This window comes from Nannospalax galili, unplaced genomic scaffold (assembly GCF_000622305.1).
Source record: "Nannospalax galili isolate Female #2095 unplaced genomic scaffold, S.galili_v1.0 scaffold580, whole genome shotgun sequence".
Taxonomy (NCBI): Eukaryota; Metazoa; Chordata; class Mammalia; order Rodentia; family Spalacidae; genus Nannospalax; species Nannospalax galili.
The window spans coordinates 615065-634360 of record NW_008345762.1 but is presented as its reverse complement, the minus strand read 5'-3'; the positions used below and the strand labels follow the sequence as shown (position 1 = coordinate 634360).

At 41.4% G+C, this 19296-nt stretch overlaps 1 protein-coding gene across 1 annotated transcript in view; it reads left to right on the top strand.

Annotated features, from left to right (window-relative positions):
- Patl1 (PAT1 homolog 1, processing body mRNA decay factor) overlaps positions 1-19034 on the top strand; it is a 37910-nt gene extending 18876 nt beyond the window's left edge. Inside the window, exons 10-19 of the mRNA XM_008842008.3 lie at positions 3329-3509; positions 4711-4834; positions 6014-6111; positions 6984-7043; positions 8833-8981; positions 11316-11475; positions 12980-13135; positions 15984-16075; positions 16319-16468; positions 17420-19034. Coding sequence (XP_008840230.1) covers positions 3329-3509; positions 4711-4834; positions 6014-6111; positions 6984-7043; positions 8833-8981; positions 11316-11475; positions 12980-13135; positions 15984-16075; positions 16319-16468; positions 17420-17441 — 1192 coding nt within the window. The 3' untranslated portion in view covers positions 17442-19034. The remainder of the gene's footprint in view (positions 1-3328; positions 3510-4710; positions 4835-6013; positions 6112-6983; positions 7044-8832; positions 8982-11315; positions 11476-12979; positions 13136-15983; positions 16076-16318; positions 16469-17419) is intronic.
- The last annotated feature ends 262 nt before the right edge of the window (positions 19035-19296 follow it).

Below are 19296 nucleotides of genomic sequence, written 5' to 3'. Positions count from 1 at the left end.
ATGCATGTATTGCCTGCATGTAGGTAAGTGCACCTCTGCCATGCAGTGCCCACAGAGGTCAGAAGAGGCTATCAGATTCCCTGGAACTGGAGTTACAGACAGTTGTTAGCTGCCATGTGGGTGCTGGGATTCGAACCAGGTCTTTTGCAAGAACAACCAGTATTTTTAACTGCTGAACCATCTCTCCAGCCCCTCATTTTATGTTTTTGATACACTAACTTAAAAGACAAAATTCTTGTATACTAACTTTAAATAACATTTCTCTGTTACATTTACTTATATCATGCATATGTGTGCCATAGTGTACATGTGGAGGTCAGGGAACAACATATGGGAAGTCAGTTCTCTCCTTCCAGCATGTGGGTCCCAAGGTTTGGACTCAGGTTATCAGAGTTTGGTGGCAGGCACCTTTATCCACTGTAACATCTCATTGGCCCAATTGGTAAGATTTTTTTTCTCAGTGAACCCTTGGCCCCCTAAGTTGGTCATAAATCAGAATTAAAATTGAGCTCTGATTGTTTCTGTTTTTTTAGCCAACAGTTCTATTCCTTACCAAATTCATAACCATCCTCTTAAGTGCCTTTCTTTTTTCTTTGCAGTTCAGAAATAATTTTTTTAAGATTTTTTTTTTATTTGCATTTTATGTGTATGAGTGTTTTGCCTGTATGTATATAAGTACACCACCTGTGTACAGTGCCCATGGTGGCCAGAGGAGGGTATCAGATTCCCTGAAACTGGAGTTAGGGACAGTTGTTAGCTGCCAGGTGGGTGCTAGGAACTGTACCTGGGTCCTCTGCAAAAGCAGTCAGTGCTATTAAGCACTGAGCCATCTCTCTAGTCCCCCAAAAATCATCTTAAAACATAGTGGCCAGCCCTACATTTGTGTGTTATATGAGCCCAATGATCATTCCTTTTTTCCTCAAATTATTTAACCATTGTTCAGATGTAAATGTTCTTGATACTTACATATAAAATACTACATAAATATTTACATAGCTATGTGCCAAGACTGTGGTGAGTTTTTGAAGATTAAAGAAAAGCAGGATAGACAAAGCTTCTGTCTTCATGAGTCTATAAAGTCTTTCTATAATTATGTGCCTAGATAAATTAAGGAAACTAAACATAGCTGAAAATTCTTTGGTTTTTGTTCTGTGTATATAATTCCTTCTCATTTTCAAAAATGTTCTAGAATATTTTTTTGGCAGGGGAGAGAAGAGAGACCAATATAGACTTGTATACAAGACCCAGAAAGTACTAACTATATAAGGAAAGATTAATACATTTGATTGTATTAAATGTTAAGCCTTCCCAGGTGTAGTGGCACATGCTTATAACCCTCCCACCTGGAAGGCAGAGACTTAAAAAGAAAAAAAAAAGAATTAAAACACTGCATAACAAAAACATTCCCAAATAGTCAATTCTCAATAGAAGAAATTCAGCTGACTCCTAAAAATGAATAGACGCCCCAGCCCACTCACTTCAGAAAATGAAGATTAAAATGAGACAGTCATTTAACATATCGTACAAGCAAAGCTTGAAGTACCTCAGGACTATCATTTTGGGTAAGGATTGAATGCAGAGCTCCTTGTGGCCATCTCTGTGGAGCATCTTCTTGATTGTTGAGGAGAGACCTAAGCAGGAGATAATAAGGTAGAAATACGAATGTGCCACATCCTCGAAGTTCCACTTTTCAGTGTGTGCCAGGGTGTATTTGTGATATGAATAATAAGAATGTGATATTGATTGAAGAAGCAAGTAGAATATGCCTTATGTATTACTCAAAGCATACAGAAAGATACTGTTTAATATTGAAAGACAGATACACAAGTAATAAAGATATGGACATGTAGGGGAGAACTCAGAAACTGAAGGCAGCATGGTGGTTCTATTAAAAGGAAGCTATAGGGGCTGGAGAGATGGCTCAGTGGTTGAGAGCACTGACTGCTCTTGCAGAGGACCTGGGTTTGATTCCCAACACCCACATGATGGCTATGAACCAACCTTAACTCCAATTCCAGGGGAATCCAATGCCCTCTTCTGACCTCCGCAGCATTGCACCACACAAGTACACTCACATACATGCAGGTAATACACTCATACACATAAAATAAAAATAATAATGAAAAAAGGGGGGAGAAAAGGAAGTTGTAAACAGCTCTACGGGTGCAAGAGGGCCTTCGAGGCTGGAGTTAAGAGCACTTGCTGCTCTTCCAGAGAAACAGTTCATCTCCCAGCACCCACGTTGGGTAACTCACAAACTGCCTGTGACTCCATCTTCAAGGGATCCAGCACCCTCTTCTGGCCTCTGCAGGCACCTGCACACACAGGCATGTGCACATGCATGCACACACACACAGATTTTTTTTAAAACTTAGTGGTGGTCTGGAGAGACAGCTTGGTAGTTAAGAGCATTGGGTGCTCTTATAGAAGACCTGGGTTTGATTCTCAGCACCCACATTGCTGCTAAAAGCTGTTCCATCAGCCAGTTCTAGGGGATCTGACACCCTCTTCTGGTCTCTGTAGATACTGCACACACAAGTACATTTTCATATAGGCAAAACACTCATACACTTAAAAATAAAGAAGCCGGTTGTGGTGGTGCACCCCTTTAATCCCAGCACTTGGGAGGCAGAGACAGGAAGATCTCTTGAGTTCAAGGCCAGCCTAGTCTACATAGCGAGTTCCAGGCCAGCTGAGGCTACAGGGAAACCCTGTCTCAAAAAGACCAAAAATAAATAAGGAAGGAAAAGGAAGGAAGGAAAGGAAAATAATTTTTTTTTAATTTTTAAATAAATCTTTATAGGTGTGGACTACAGCTGGCCATATTACTTCAATATAGTACTTTTTCAAAGTTAATCTACCCAAATTTTTTTCATTAAATCTGGATAGTGGGTAAATATTTATTGTAGTGTTTGCTGTATCTTTTATCTGCATTTGAAATTCTTCAAGATTTTCAGTGGAAAATGATACCGACTTCAGGGTTAAATGGCCTGTAATCAAATATTACTCGGCACTAGGTAAATAGCTTTGACCTCCCCTTGCCTCAGTTTATTGCCTTAAATGGAAAAAAGAAATTACCTGCCATGCAGGGTTAGAGCTTATACAAAAGTTCATGCATGTTTAAAATCATATAAGGTACTGAGGTTTTAGTTATATGTCCTTGTGTATTACACAGCTCTTTTTGGTGCATTTAAGACTTGGTTCTGCTTTACTCCTTAACAAAAGCAAAGGGGAATGTTTTGAGCAGGCCTGTGTTATTCCTGTATTGCACAAAGGCATAACTATTGTGCTGCATTTGGTATGAATGTGGCCTGTGTTTGCTCTTCAGTCAGCATAGGAATCTCAATGGTGCTGGAGATAGAGGAAGTCACCGGACCAGTCACCAAGATCATCTTCGAAAGGATCCATATGCTAATCTCATGCTGCAGCGGGAAAAGGATTGGGTCTCTAAAATCCAGATGATGCAACTGCAGAGCACTGATCCCTACCTGGATGATTTTTATTACCAGGTAAGTATCCAGTACTAGTTTGAGGATAACAGTTTGGTACCTTAATGCTAGTAAGGGTATTCATTTAAATACTGGTAAAATTAATACTGGGGGCTGAGAATTTTCTTTTGAAATATCTTCAAATGGGTGAAAATTGAGCAGATTCTATCCTTTTTTCATACTAGAGACTGTCTTTATAACCTCAGAATGATATTTTCATTTCCTTTGGCATCAATAATCTGGTTCTTTCGATTAAAAGTAGTGACGGTATGGGGCTGAGTATGTAGCTCAGTGGTAGAGTGCTTGCCTAGAATGTGCACGTCCCTGGATTCAATCCCTAGTACCACCACCACAAAAAGAAAAGAAGATTGACAATCTAACTTCAAAGACATCATTATTAATGTTGTTGTTTGGGTTTTTGTTTTTGAGACAATGTCTCTGTAGCCACAGCTGGCCTGAAACTTGCTCTGTGCAACAGGTGGGCCCCTAACTCCAGATATCTGCCTGCCTCTGTCTCCCGAGTGCTGTGATTAAAGGTGTGTGTATGTGTACCACCATGCCCAGCTTGATTAATATTTTTTAAATACTTTTTTTTTACCATTTATTTTGTGTGGGAGGTTACTGCCCTATCACATATGTTGAACTCAAAGGAAGTTGGTTCTCTCCTCCTACCATGTCAGTCCCAGAGATTGAATTTGGATTGTAAGGCATGTTGACAAGTGCCTTTGCCCACTGAGCCACTTTATTGGACCAGTTAATATTTTTGAAGGCTAAAGGATTTGGAGGATTTTGTGTGTGCATTTATGTCAAGAGATTTGTGGTGCTGGGCATTGAACTTGGCCTTGAATATGCTATGCACACACTCTACCATTGAGATACACCTTTATCCCAAAGAAGAGTTTCTTTTTGTTTTATCTTTTTGAGACAGGGTCTTCCTGTAGCCCCAGCTGGCCTGGAACTCACTATATAAACCAGGCTAGCCTTGAACACAATCTGCCTGCCTCTGCCTCCCGAGTGCTGGGATTAAAGGTGTGCGCCACCATGCCCAGCAAAGAAGAATTTTTTAATAAAGTAAATTTATAGCAATCTGAAAAAAAGTTGAAGATCAGTACATTTCTGGAATTCAGGTTGTTTTATTTGCCACTGGTACAATTACTTAATGGTAAAGGACAGTCATAGTGTGTGCTTGTTTTGCAACTGATATCATCTTCTCTTGTGGTAGAATTACTTTGAAAAACTGGAGAAACTGTCAGCTGCTGAAGACATGCCAGGCGATGGCCCTAAGAAGGAGCGCACCAAGCTCATCACCCCTCAGGTGGCCAGGCTGGAGCATGCCTATAAGCCTGGTAAGGGCTCAGCCCAGAGTGTGAGAAATTTGAGATGCTACTGTTGTGATGAAGTTTAGATAGCTATATCTGGACAGATAAAATGGTGCGACAGGTGAACTCTTAGATCCTTTTGATTCCATAAATTTTTAAAAGCTTATATGATTTTTAGTGCTCCTAAAGTAGATAAAGGAGAAATAGTTTTTCTTTTGATAATTTTAACAGGAAGAGAAAGTGAAATGATAGATTACAAAATACATCTTTAAGAAGGCCTTCAACTGTAACTAGTACTGCTTTTGGGTTTTTTTTTTGAGGCAGGATCTCATTCAGACTGGCTTAGAATGCACTATATATCCGAGGCTGGCCTCAAACCCACAATTCTGAATCAGTCTCGAGTGCTGGGAAATATAGCCTTGTGCCACCACGACTGGCTGTATTACTTTAATAGCACTTTTTAAAAGTCAAGTAAATTTGCCTAAATTGTTTTTCATTAAATCTGGATGGTGATGGGCCAGGTGTGGTGGTACATACAATTTTTTTTTTTTTTTTTTTGGTCTTTTTGAGGCAGGGTCTCCCTGTAGCCCCAGCTGTCCTGAAACTCACTATGTAGACCAGGCTGTCCTTGAACTCACAGAAATCTGTCTGCCTCTGTCTCTCCAGAACTCTTTACACTTATCTTTATAATTAAGACTTTAATACTAACGACTTTATTTTTATGAATTCAAGGAGTGCGGGGACTAAAGTTGTGCTGCACCACACCTGGCAGTGGTGCACATTTTTAATCCCAGCCCTTGGAAGGTAGAGGCAGGCAGATCTCTGTGAGTTCAAGGCCAGACTGGTCTAGTGAGTTCCAGGCCCAGCCAGGGCTACATAGTGAGACCCTATCTCAAAAAAAGAAAAGTCTGCATGGTGGTAAATATTTACTGTGTTTTGTCTGGGTGTGATGGTTCACACCTGTAAACTGAATAGCCAGGAGATGAGGCAGAAGGACTATGAGTTAGAGCCAGCCTGAGATAAGGAGATCTACCTTTAAAGATTATTAGTAGTAAATAAAAGAAAAAGTAGGAACTGTGTTAAGTAATGCATAATTTTTGTAGTAATTATTTAAACATGAAAAGAGCTGAAGTCCAGCTCTCTGAATGCTGCCTGCTGCATTCCTCAGTATTTTATTGGAGGGTGTTTGTTTGTTTGTCCTTGTAGTGCAGTTCGAAGGCTCTTTGGGGAAGCTTACTGTCTCTAGTGTGAATAATCCTCGGAAAATGATCGATGCTGTTGTGACATCTCGGAGTGAGGATGATGTAAGTCTCAGCAGAATTGTGTACTTTGAACTTGTGGGGCATCACCAGTTCCCTTGGGGTCACTGTAGTGAGCTGAGACATGGTAGAGTTGTCTGTAATCTTCCTGGAGCTTCTGCCCTAGTGTGCCATGGCTGTCTGGTTTTTTGCACACATGTTAATATGTAATGCCTTCATTTATTTTTTAATTTTTTTTTATTTTTTATTTTATGTGTATGCGTGTATTGCCTGCATGTAGGTAAGTGCACCCATGTTGTGCAGTGCCCGCGGAGGACCGAAGAGGCTGTTGGATCCCCTGGAACCAGAGTTACAGACAGTTGCTAGCTGCCATGTGGGTGCTAGGATTCGAACCCAGGTCTTCTACAAGAACAACCAGTGTTCTTAACCGCTGAACCATCTCTCCAGCCCCCTATTTCCTATTTGTGTGTGAGCATACATGCCACAGTGCACATGTGGAGATTATGGCTCAAGGAATCAAAATCAAGTTGTAAGGCCCTTGTAGTGAGTACTTTTTACACTGAACCATTTCGCTGACCCTATTGCCTTCATTTTAAGGCAGCCAGTCAAGGCCTGAGCAGGAATCTTTAGACCTGGTACCTGTGGCTCCAGGCAGTATCAGCTTACTCCAGTTTATTATTTAAAACAATATTTCCTTGTTTTCAGATTTTCCTATTACCTATGTTAGTTTAGTATAATTTGTGTGTAAGTTGATTGAATCTATGACCTTTGTTTTATATTGGTGTTATTTTAGAGTGTTAGTTTTAAGGAGTCAGGATTCTCAAGTCTTTTCACCAGTGTATCTGCAGATGCGTACCTGGTAAATTGTTCTTAGTAGAGGTAAAGAATTTGTACTAAATAGTCTTGTCTTCTTTTAGGAAACAAAAGAAAAACAAGTTCGGGACAAGAGAAGAAAAACTCTTGTCATAATTGAGAAAGTAAGTTTTAGAATTGTGACTGTGATCTCAGATAAGGAACTATCAAATACATGTTTGCCCAAGAAGTAGAAGAGTGAGCAGTGAATTAGTGTTGATTTTTTTTTTTTTTTTAGTATTTTATATATCTGGGAAGGGTATGCATGCCATGGTGTGTGTGTGGAGGTCAGATGACAACTTGTAGGAGTGGGTTTCTTCCACCATGTTAGGAGTCAAACTCAGGTTGTTAGGCTTGATGGCAGACACCTTCACCTGAGTCACCTCTCTGACCTGTGTTCTTTGATTTTTATTCAGAATCTACTCATACTAAGTGCCTGTTGCTTATCAGAACACTCTAGAAATCATTGTGAAAGAACACTACAATTAAGAGTTGAAAGTCCTGGGGCTTTTCTTCATAGTTGTTCAATTAATAGCTGATTATCTTTGAGTAGGTCCCCTTTTTTTAAACATAAACTTACCATGTGTGTTGAGTGTGTACATGCACACATGTAGAGGTCAGAAGATAGCTCGAAGGAAGGAGTCAATTCTCCCCTTTCCACATGGGTTCCAGAGATTACACTTGGACTATTGGTCTGTAAAATATATATACCATGTTGCAAGACCATATAGTGTAGTAGTGGAGAGCACAGACCCTCCAGGCTGTATATCATCTCTTTTCCAAGTCTGTAATCTGGGGCTGAGTTATTTAACCTTTGTGTGCTGTCCTCAGTTTCTTCACAGAACTGGTTTTAGTAGTTTTGTCTTTGGGTTTTGTTGAGTTTTCCATGAGTTGAATGCCAGTGAAGTGCTTAGAGTACTGTCCAATACCAGTAGTAAAGTAAATGTTTATCAGATAAAGAAAAAATTATCACCCAGGTGTAGTGGCTCGTGCCTTTAATGCCAGCACTCAGGAGGCAAAGGCAGATGGATCTCTGTCAGTATGAGGCAAGCCAGGGCTACAAAGTCAGACTCTGTCTCAAAAACAGTAACAAAACAATTTTTAAAAAAATAACAGTGGGGCTGGAGAGATGGCTCAGCAGTTAAGAACACCATGTTCAATTCCCAGCATCCACATGGCAGCTAACAACTATTCATAACTGCAGTTCAGGGGAATCCAATGCCCTCTTCTGACCTCTGTGGGCATTGCAGGACACAAGTGCATTTACATGCATATAGGCAATATACTCATGCACATAAAATAAAAACAATAAAATTTATTTTTTAAACTAACAAAAACCAGGGCTGGGGAATATAATAAAATAGTTTGTTACAGAAGCGTGAGTACCAGAATTTTGATCGTCAGCACCTGCTTAAATGCCAGGCAGGTATGGCAGCCCACCCATAATCCCAGTGCTCGGGAAAGACACACGATCCCTGGAGCAGACTGGCTGGCCAGTTGAGCCAAATTGGCAAGTTGAGGTGAGAGACACTGCCTCAATAGAAGGTTGGAGAATGATTGAGGAAAACAATTGACAGTCAACCTCTGACCTCTGCACACATAAGCACACATGTGCACACACTTACCAAAACACTGTTGTAGTCTAATGCTGCTGTTGGAAAATTTGCAAAGCATAATTAATATCTAACGTATAGTACTAGGTTAGGGGTCAGAGAGGGACAAAGAATGATGTTTGAAGGATTGTTATTTCCCCATGGTTTCCTGCATTTTGAAGAGTACCTGTTTTTTGTTTTGTTTTTAAAGTTTTGTTTGAGCTTATCTTTACTGGGTAGTCTTAAACTATGAAGTGTTTATCTACTACTCTAGGCCTACTCCTGACCTAGCATGCTGTGGCCTGTTCTGTCTCTTCCTTAGACCTATAGTTTACTTCTTGATGTGGAGGATTATGAAAGGCGCTATCTTCTGAGCCTGGAAGAAGAGCGGCCCGCCCTGATGGATGAAAGAAAGCACAAAATCTGTAGCATGTATGACAACCTGAGGGGCAAACTCCCTGGGCAGGAAAGGTAAGCATCGTGCACTTGAGGGAATGGGGGACTGACTAGGCTCCTTACACTGCCATCCTGAGCTCTGCATACTTGTGATCTGGGAATGCTCCGTCCTATCATGACTGTAAGCTCCGAATCTCTATTTTCAAACTCAAGTGCCACTTCATAAAAGGCATTTCATAATTCTTTCCAGTCATTTGTCCTAAATTCATTTATTCAGCCCTTAGTCTGTGCTAGAGACAGTGCTAGGTGCTAGAGATACATTCTCGGACTTTTGTTTTGAAGCAACATGTTATATCTGGTTCATGATTACTAGCATGTTCAACCTTGTAACCTTTATTTACTTTCCTTATAAGATGAAGACATTCAACATTTTTTCTTCTTTGGGATTTCCATAGAGTGTATATAGGGACACCAGTCCATCTTCCAGCAAGAATTTTAACTGGTTTTGTTGTTGATGATTTGTTGTTGTTGTTGCTGCTGCTGCTGCTGCTGCTGTTGTTGTTGCTGTTGCTGTTGTTGTTGTTGTTAGACAGGATCTCGCTCTGTATAACCCTGATTAGCTTGTATAGACCAGGCTGGTCTCTAACTCACAGAGAGCCACCTGCCTCTGCCTCCCAAGTGCTGTATTTAAAGGTGTGTACCACTGTGCCCGGCCTTTTACCATTTTTTTTCTGTACCATTTCCCTTCCACTCATCCAAAACACAACCTGATAGTGCTAAGTGTTCTGTAAATCCCAGATAATTGACTTCCCTCAAGTTAACTTGTGACCTCAGCATCACTCTACATGTCCTAACAATGTTCTTTCCCTTTTCTTAGTCGAGAGTTGTTGATTCTCCTAAGCCAGAATTTACACAAACATAAGAAATAACTTATTTTTAACATATCTTTCATAGGATTGAGCTGACAGAGAACTGGTCTGATAGGTATGGCTTGTCCATAGATAGGCATGTTACAAAGCTGTCCCACTAAATTTTCTCCTTCCCACTCTGACCTGCCCTCAGTCTCTTCAGGGTCTCTTGCTCCAGGCGCTATCAGACAAACCATATAACATATCTTTATGTGAATTTATTATAGTTTATACCATTGGGGGGAGGAAGGGAAGTGACTCACAAACACCCAGGGCCCAGCTCTACGCTGTGGCTCAGAGCCTGCCATTCCAGATCGCTTCCACAGCCCGCCCATAGTCACCGTTAGCTTTTGCCCATGCCTCATGGGCCCACAATCTCACCCCAGGTCAGTAAATGCCAGGCCATTTGATCCAAGGAATCTTCTGTCCAAGATGGCTCAGAAAAGCCCCTCCCTCCACAGCTAAGGCTCCACAGTCAATTCTCTGCAGCAGGCCCCGCCCCTCAGAGGAAACAAGCAGCTTAGGACACACTAGCCATTAAAATGTATATGGTTGAAGTACATTTATTGACATGGGAAATTATTTTTAGAAGTTAACTGATTGCTTAGCATGCATAAGGCCTGAATTTCTTCTCCCACTCTGTAAAAAAGTTAAGTGAAAAATGTCAAGTTACCAAACTGTATACATTCTATTCTGTGTGCCCCTGGGGCTGGGGATGTAGCTCCACTAGTACTTTCTTGCTTGACACATGATTACTAACATAGATTTGATATGCATCATCACATAAACTGGGTGGGGTGGTATATCCCTCTAATCCCAGCACTTGGGAGGTGGAAGCAGGAGGATCAGAAGTTGAAGGTCATCCTCAGCTACATATTTCAAAACCAGCCTGGTCTGCATGAGACCCTGTCTCAAAAAGGAAAATTTTAAAAATTCATGGTTCCATTTTTTTTTAATGAAAGAAAAAAATAAGACATAGCAAAAAGATTCTTGAAACTGTTAATACTTATAAATTAACCCTGAGACATTTTATTTTTTTACTTCTGTGTTTTTTTCAGATACTGTGCCTGACCATGTGATGTTTAGTTACTTAAAAATTACTAATAGAAGCCAGGTATGGTGGCGCATGCCTTTAATCCCAGCACTTGGGAGGCAGAGGCAGGTGGATCTCTGTGAGTTTGAGACCGCTCTGGTCTACATAGTGAGTTCCAGACCAGCTGGGGCTACAGAGAGATCCTTTCTCAAAAAGACCAAAAAAAAAAAATTGCTAGTAGAAATCATGCATGTAGTTTGATAACATTTATAACATATAGTATGTGAAATGATGACTTTCTACATTTGTGAAACTTAGCTTTTTATTATTTGGTTAGAATTGAAGAAATAATTCTCCCTGTTTGGTACTACTGGTAGAGATGAATGCTACATAGTCATTTATCTGAAAGAAAAGCTTATAGGTTTTCTGCATTGCCCTTGACATTAGTTGGCATTTTTCTCCTTGCAGGCCAAGCGATGACCACTTTATACAGATCATGTGTATCAGAAAAGGGAAGAGAATGGTTGCCCGCATTCTCCCTTTCCTCTCCACAGAGCAAGCAGCTGATATTCTCATGACAACTGCCAGGAACCTCCCTTTCCTTATCAAGAAGGATGCACAAGATGAGGTATCCACCATGTGGGGGGTATCTCTGCTCATAGTTTGCTGAAGTTTGAAAGTTTCTCATCTTGGTTACTTTCCTGGATATAAAATATCCTTCATTCTTCTGTTGTCAGTAATTTAACATTAGTGTTAGGCTTGGCTGAATTGTGTCCCATGGGAGTCAGACCAGCGGTTTTAAAAGTTTTCTCATGATTTAAACTAGGCTAAGATTGGAAATAGTAATATTAACTTTACAAGTCAATTCTTTATTAAAAGTTCTCTGCTCATCCTCGAAATGGCACTTCAAAGATAAGCAAAATTTTGAAAAGTTTTTTTTCAAGTTCAAAACAAATTGATAAAGGCAGGACAGAGAATTCATGTTAGGCAGTGTAAAATTCCGAATAAGATGTGAGTGCACCTGTGGTAGTTGACCACCGACTGGGTAATTCATGTGTAGTAAACATGGCCATGTACCTCAAAATGTGAAAGCTGGAGTCCTGTGGACCTTTGAGATCTAAGATCTGTGAATGAACATAGTTTAGGTCTTACCATTAGAAAAAAGCAGCTGGTGGAAGCCAGTTCAACTAGAAGAGATTCCAAGAATGAAAAACGGCTTGGAGGAAAATTTTAAAGACTTGAGGTTTATTCTAGAAAATGGAAGGCCAGAATAAAAAGTTAGACCTATTCAGACTACATTACAAGCAAGGAGTGAGACAGCAGGCATCTTGTAACTCATAAACTCATGGAACTCAACAAGGGAAGCACGTTTAGGAATGTTTATTCACGTGGTAGAGTGAACCTACCAGACAGCATTTTACATCCTAGAAATAAAGCTCAGAATGCAAAAATGTAGGCCTTCGTGGAGCTTACCTACTAGTGGAGAAAACTGGTAAATACAGACAAAAGCTGAGCCTGTAACTCACCCCTGTATGCCCCATGCTAAGAAGCTACGGCATGAGAATTGCTACAAGTTTGAGGCTAGCCTGAAATACGCATTTATGGAATTGTCTGTGTGTGTGTGTGTGTGTTGTGTGTGTGTGTGTTTAAATTAAGTAGTAATAGATCATGTCACTAACATCAGAAAGAAAATAAAACAGTAGACTGAAATAGCTTTAATAAAGCTCATAATGATAGTAAGAATGTATCCATTGGGCTGGAGAGGTGGCTCCAGTTAAGAGTACTGGAGTTAAGAGTACTGGCTGCTCTTGCAGAGGACCCTGGTTTGGATCCCAGCACCAGTGTGGTGGCTGATAACCATGCATGACTCCAGTTCTTAATAATCTGACACCCTCTTGTTGCCTCTACGGGCATTGCGTGCACAGGTACATGCAAGAAAACACTCATACAAATAAAAGCAATTTTTTTTAATGTATCAAATATTTCTAGTGATTGCTAGGCCAGCAGCTCAACCTAAAAGCCAACAGAGCCAAGCATTTATCCTGCCTCTCCATTACAACTGAATGTCCTGCCATCCATGTAAGTGAAGGGAAGAGCTGACAGGATGCAATGTTCATATTCGTGTTTTGTAGGTGCTGCCATGCTTGCTGAGTCCCTTCTCTCTCCTCCTCTATCATCTTCCATCAGTGACTGTCACCAGCCTTCTGCGGCAGCTAATGAACCTACCTCAGAGTGCAGCTGCACCAGCGCCCTCCAGCCCTCCCCTCACTGCTGTGCTGCAGAACAAGGTGGTCTTGTCCTGTTGTGTCCCTAAACCATGAGGCATCTAAATTGACACAGAAAACAATGGGCCAGGATTCGTGGTGCACACCTTTAATCTCAGCCCTTGGGAGGCAGAGATAGGCAGATTGCAGTTTGAGGTCTGCTTGGTCTGCATAGTGAGTTCCAGGCCAGCCAGGGCTGCATAGTAAGACCCTGTCTCAAAATAATGAATTAAAATAAAAAAATAATGGCCACTGTAGCTGTGGTAGCTTGCATAAGAAAGCTTTCTTCCACTCAGGAATTATATAAAGCTAGGATAAACAATGGCTTTGAGAAAATAGGGTTTTATGAATTTTGTCTGAAATATAAATGTAGTATGCTGGCTCCAGGGGCATCAAGGATCCAGTCTTAACGTTTTTCTTGTCTGTCACCCTTAGTTGTAGCTTTGCACATTCATGATCATTCATGGTGCTAGATGATTATGGAAGACTAAACCTGACATGAAGACAAGGTGTGGGTATAAAAGAGAAAGGTGTGGATTCACTACCTGTCCTATCAGGACCCTTTCCAGGAGTTCTAACCAACTTCCACTTAATCACTTAGTCACGTGGGCACACCTAGTCATGTGGGCACACCTGACTGCAGGGAAGGCTCCCTACAGCCTTCAGTTGTCAGGTTAAAGATCCAGAGACTAGGGCCAGGCATGGTAGTACACGCCTTTAATCCTGACACTAGGGAGATGGAAGCAAGGCAGATCTGAGTTCATGGCTGGCCAGGATAACATAGGGAGACCCTATCTCCAAAATAAATTAATTAAATAGAATAAAGATCCAAAGACTCATAAAGGAAGCAAAATAAGGAGAGAAGAACATGTGTGTCCTGATAGACCAGGTTTCAGTGCCTCCTGCTATTTCTTAGCTCTGTGATCCTAGCTATCGTTTGCTCAGTCAGTTTGCCAATCTGTGATGTAAGAGTGAGATTGTCTTCGAAAACACACTTGTCCTGATATTTAGATGATGCCTGACATGTATTAGGCACTCATTTAGGGCCACTCTGTACAATAGAGGTGAAGAAGTCACAAGACTTTTCCCCTTGACCTGCTAAGAATGACTCAAAACAGGACATCTGAGGCAGGAAAGTAACAGTGCCTCAGGATACAGGTGGTAGGCCTTCCTGTTATTTGGTAGCAGCAGTAGAAAATTGGGAAGTCATACATACAAAATATGTAGCCTAGTGAATTTTTTCCCTGTAAATGACATGAAGAGAAATGTTATGGAATGGGGAAGTTACCCTCTGTAATGTAAACTCAGGAGGTAGGATGGAATTCCAAAATATTGCCAGCATCCTTTGTGATCCATTTATTATAGATATGACTCCTACATTTAACCTAGTGCTGTTTGTATTTTCATTTAATGCCCCTTCAGAGTACATGTTGCTGAATTTTTTAGACTTCTATTAACATCCTTTATAAGCTATTTCAGATAGCATACTCCTATGAGTGTGTTCGGTATATGTACTTGTTAGTGTTGGTGTGTATGTGGGTGCTTGTGCTTGTGTGCAGACCAAGGTTGACTTTGGGTGTCTTTCCTTGATCACTTTTCACCTTTAGTTTTGGGGTTTTGAGCTTTGTTGTTGTTTTTATTTTATGTGTATGATGAATGTTTTGCCTGCATGTGTACAGGTACACCCATATCATATAGTGCCCATGGAGGCCAGAAGAGGGCATTAGATCCCCTGGAACTGAAGTGATGGACAGTTGTTAGCTGCCATGTGGGTGCTCAGTCCTTTGCAAGAGCAGCCAGTGCTGCTGAGGTCTGCTTGGTCTACATAGTGACCATCTCTCCAGCCTCTTACCTTTAAACAAGTTCTCTCACCAGAGCTGAAGCTCACTAGGTGGCCAGTGTACATCAGGGATCTATTTGCCTGTCTCCATTCCCCATCCACCATTCTCAGCTTCTAGCGCTGGGGTTGCAGGTGCATGCCACCACAGCCAGCTTTTAGCTCGATTCCTGGGGCTCTAGGCTCAGGTCCTTAACTCTTGCACAACCAGCACTTTACCAGCTAAGCCCGCTCCCCAGCCCAGGAAGATGCTTTTTAAAGAAATTTTGTTTCCCCTATATGTATTTCTCTTAAGTTTTCTATTTTTGCTTTCGTTTGTTTCATTTTGAGGCAGTTTGTGTATCTTTGACTGGCCCCTAACTCCTTGTATAGCCAAGGATGACCTTGAACTTCTGCCTCAGGAGTCCTGGGATTACAGGCATACCTCATCAGCAGCACCTGATTTATATGATGATGAGGATCAAACCCAGGGCCTTTTGCATGCTGCATGCTGTATGATTCTTGATATCTGCCAGGCATAGTGGTACACGCCTTTAATCCCAACACTTGGAAGGCAGAGGCAGGCAGATCTCTAAATTCAAGGCCAGCCTGGTCTTCATAGTGAGTTCCAGGCCAGCTGGGGCTACAGGGAGACCCTGTCTCAAAAAGACCAAAAATAATATCTTTTTTCTTTACTAAACAACCTTACTTTAAATTTTTTTTTTCTTAATTTCCATGAACTTTTTAATCCGTTTTAGTTCTTATAAGTAGAAGGCCAAATCACAGATTATCCATGGCAGGGAAAAGGTCTTTTCACCTCACAGTGGGGCAGAGAGGAATCTGGACTCTGTACCTTTCTGTGCTTAGTCTCTGCTATACCAGAAGTAAAATTACAGAAAGCCACAGCTCTGGGCTCAGGCTTGCCCAACCTCCACCTGGCTTCCCATAAGGCCATACGGTTTCAAGCCGTTCCCATCCAGTGTCAGGGTCCCAACACCTGAGTTGCAGGAAGTTCCATGCATAGTTGAATTTGATTCCATCTGGTTCTTCTTGTAGTTTGGCTTGTCACTGCTCCTTATCCTCCTGAGCCGTGGAGAAGACCTGCAGAGTTCAGACCCTACGACAGAATCAACGCAAAATAACCAGTGGTCAGTATTATCTCTTTTTAAAATTATTTTAGGGAGCTGGGCGTGGTGACACATGCCTTTAGTCCTAGCACTTGGGAGGCAGAGGCAGGTGGGTCTCTTGTGAGTTTGAGGCCAGCCTGGTCTATATAGCTGGGGCTACAGGGAGACCCTGTCTCAAAAAGACCAAAAAAAAATCTTTTAAGAAATGTTTACTCTATTTTCTCCCTTCCTATCCTCATATTGTTTTGGGGTTTTTCCTACCAGGACAGAGGTGATGTTCATGGCAACCAGAGAACTTCTCCGGATCCCTCAAGCAGCCCTGGCCAAGCCAATCTCTATACCCACAAATCTAGTGTCCCTTTTTTCTCGCTATGTTGACCGGCAAAAACTGAACTTGCTGGAGACAAAACTACAGTAAGTTTTAAACATGTTTCCCTACATTGGTATTTTAGAAGTTACAGAGGGCAGAGGTACAAAGCTGGCCTGGAAGAAGGTTGAGACGTGTTGAATGTGTGTATGTGCTGAAACAAAGCACTATGCTGGGTTTAACAGGAGCTCCTGGAGGGGACAGCTGCTAAGAGAACACATGTAGCACATTTGACTAGAATTCTTTTTTTTTTTTTTTAAATAATTTATTTAGAATTTCATACATGCATATAAGGTGTTTTGATATATTAGTGCCCACTCCCTCCTCTCCAACTCCCCCATATCTCCCCATCACTTTTTTCTGATAACTTCATGTACTCTTTCATCATATGAGAGTCCATTGGAATTTCTTGACAAGGGCTTCCGAAAGCATCCCTGTATTGGGTTCCTCCTCATTTTTCTTTTGTTTTCCAAGGCTGGACTCTAGAGTGATGAATTCAGGACTCGTTTTCAGGTATTTTGATAGCTGTTGGAGTGGTTAGAATCAATGTCAGTTCCTCTTCTAGATAGAGGGAGAAAACAAATTTATCCATCATTTTAGAAGAATACCTGGTTGTATCCCTTAGCTATAGGTGGGCACTACAGTATTAGAGACCAAAATTTGAAGTCTTACATCTGAGAAGCACTTTCTGAAGATTTGAAGTCTTACATCTGAGTAGCATTGTCTTATTAGAAACAGACTCATACTTTAATCTTTGGTTATACTTTCCTTTTGGTTGTTTAAGACCATACAGTTGGCCCAAATAAATCAATTTATTTTTACACTTAAGGTCATTTGAGGATGTGTTCCTCAGGGGTCACATGGGCTTGGGAGGAGCTCCTGGCTCCTTTCTTTTACCAGTTTGATTAGGAGAATTTGTAAAGATGTAATTTGAATGCAAAGATTGACTGTTTTAAGTTATTTGTACAAACAAGTGTCCTTTTTCTTTGTACCCTCAGGCTGGTTCAGGGGATACGATAAAAGATCTCCAGTGATCTCCAGTGTCCTCTTGGCTGCCACCTGCACTGCTGCCAGCACCTATGGGGTATTGTTAATGAGGGAGGGAAGGTAGCTTATGCCCCAAAGCAAAGCCTTGTGGGATGAATTCCTGTTTACAGGGTTGTCTCTAAATGCCAGGTGTCTCCCCACTGCTCTGAAATCTGGCTGGTGATGCTTCTGCTGGTCTTTACCTTCTGTGTTCCACTTCTGCATGTCCTTTCACTCAGTTCTTCTCAGTTTTGCATTTCCTTTGCCCTAGACACACAAGTATAACATCTCCCTTATCCCATTGCCACTGCTATAGTTCCCCTAGGTTGTAGCCTGCCAAAGGAGTCCTGCCCTTACCCTACTGAAGTCTCTTCATCATCCCTTATTAATATGACTATAGGAGACCCAAAATTAGTAGAAATTGAGATATAGGTAAATATACACACATCCCTACACATTTATGTGGTCTCCAGAGGGTCTTTAAAGAATGAGTTTTAGATTGAAAACTATTTAGTTGACATATACCTCTAAATACAAATCAGCTGATACATTTTTAGTCTGTTTCTGTTCCATCTTGGAATTAATTTGGTGGGTTCTACTTTTTAATATATAAATACAGGGTATACAGCATATTAAATGAAATCAAAATTCTTAATTGGCTGACGCCCAGCTCTAGGCTGAGAAGTCTTTTCCTCCCATCTGTATTTCCTTTGTTCCTGTCAACCTTAATGGAAACAGCACACACGGTTAAGCCTTCTTTCTTCCTGCTACTACAGCGCACTTGAGCCTGTCCGCTCAGGTGCATTCAGGAGTACCCAAGATGACCCTTACTTCCAGCCTGCTTCTGCAGTGTCGCCTGTTGCATACTCACACCGTCTTCCTGACCTGACGTCTGTAAGCCATGCTGCTGCTGCTTGCCACTGTCCTGATAGAAACCTCCAAATACAGCCATGGCCACTGAGTTTGGGCCGCCCCACTCATCCCTCTCCTTCACCCACAACAAAACTGTCCTGGCTGCTGAGTCTCACCTGAGCCTCATCCACAGGCAGCCACGGGCCTTGGTTTGAATCTTAGCAGGGATAGCCTGCCACAATCTTAATCATTTACCTTTCTTCCCTCTGGCAATCAACCAGAATAAGGGGCTTTAATCCCTCATGATTACAGTCCTGAAAAACGAAATTGAATTAATTTTATTTACCATCCTGATCATGTCTGCTGTTCTCACCTTTTGAATGTAGTCAGGGGGGACAGGCTGATATTTAAAGAGAATAAACATTTTGCACATCCATGTATTGTACAACAGTGAAGCCCTCCATTACGACCAGCTGTCCCTGTTCTCACCTCCACTTCTCACTCTGCAGCTTCAGGCTCCACCAGCTGCGCACCTGTGGCAGTCCCTACCTTCCCTCCACCAACTGCTGACTGTCCACTGCGCCTTCCTCCCCTCCCTTCACACCTGACCAAGTGAACACTTGATTTCTTCCTTACTGTGCTTTATCTTTCTGTTCAGTTCTAATTAATAAAAATAAAGGTTTCTAAATTTACATTTTTATAGGGTATTGTAAATAAACAAATTGTATACTTGAAGATGTGTGCTTGCATTTGTAATTTCTTGTCCTTGTTTCTAATGTGATTCTATCATGCTTGGATTCACTAGCAAACCTCTTGATGTTGGAGCAGTACCAGAGGCTTGGGATGCTCCATTAGGCATTTAGCTGCTCTCACGGTCCATATTTTCTTTGGCTTTGTTACATCTCAAAGAATAACTGCTAGATTTGGCAGCACATGCCCCATAATCCCAGCACTTAAGAGTGTCAAGCAGGAGAATCATGAGTTTAGGCCAGGTTGG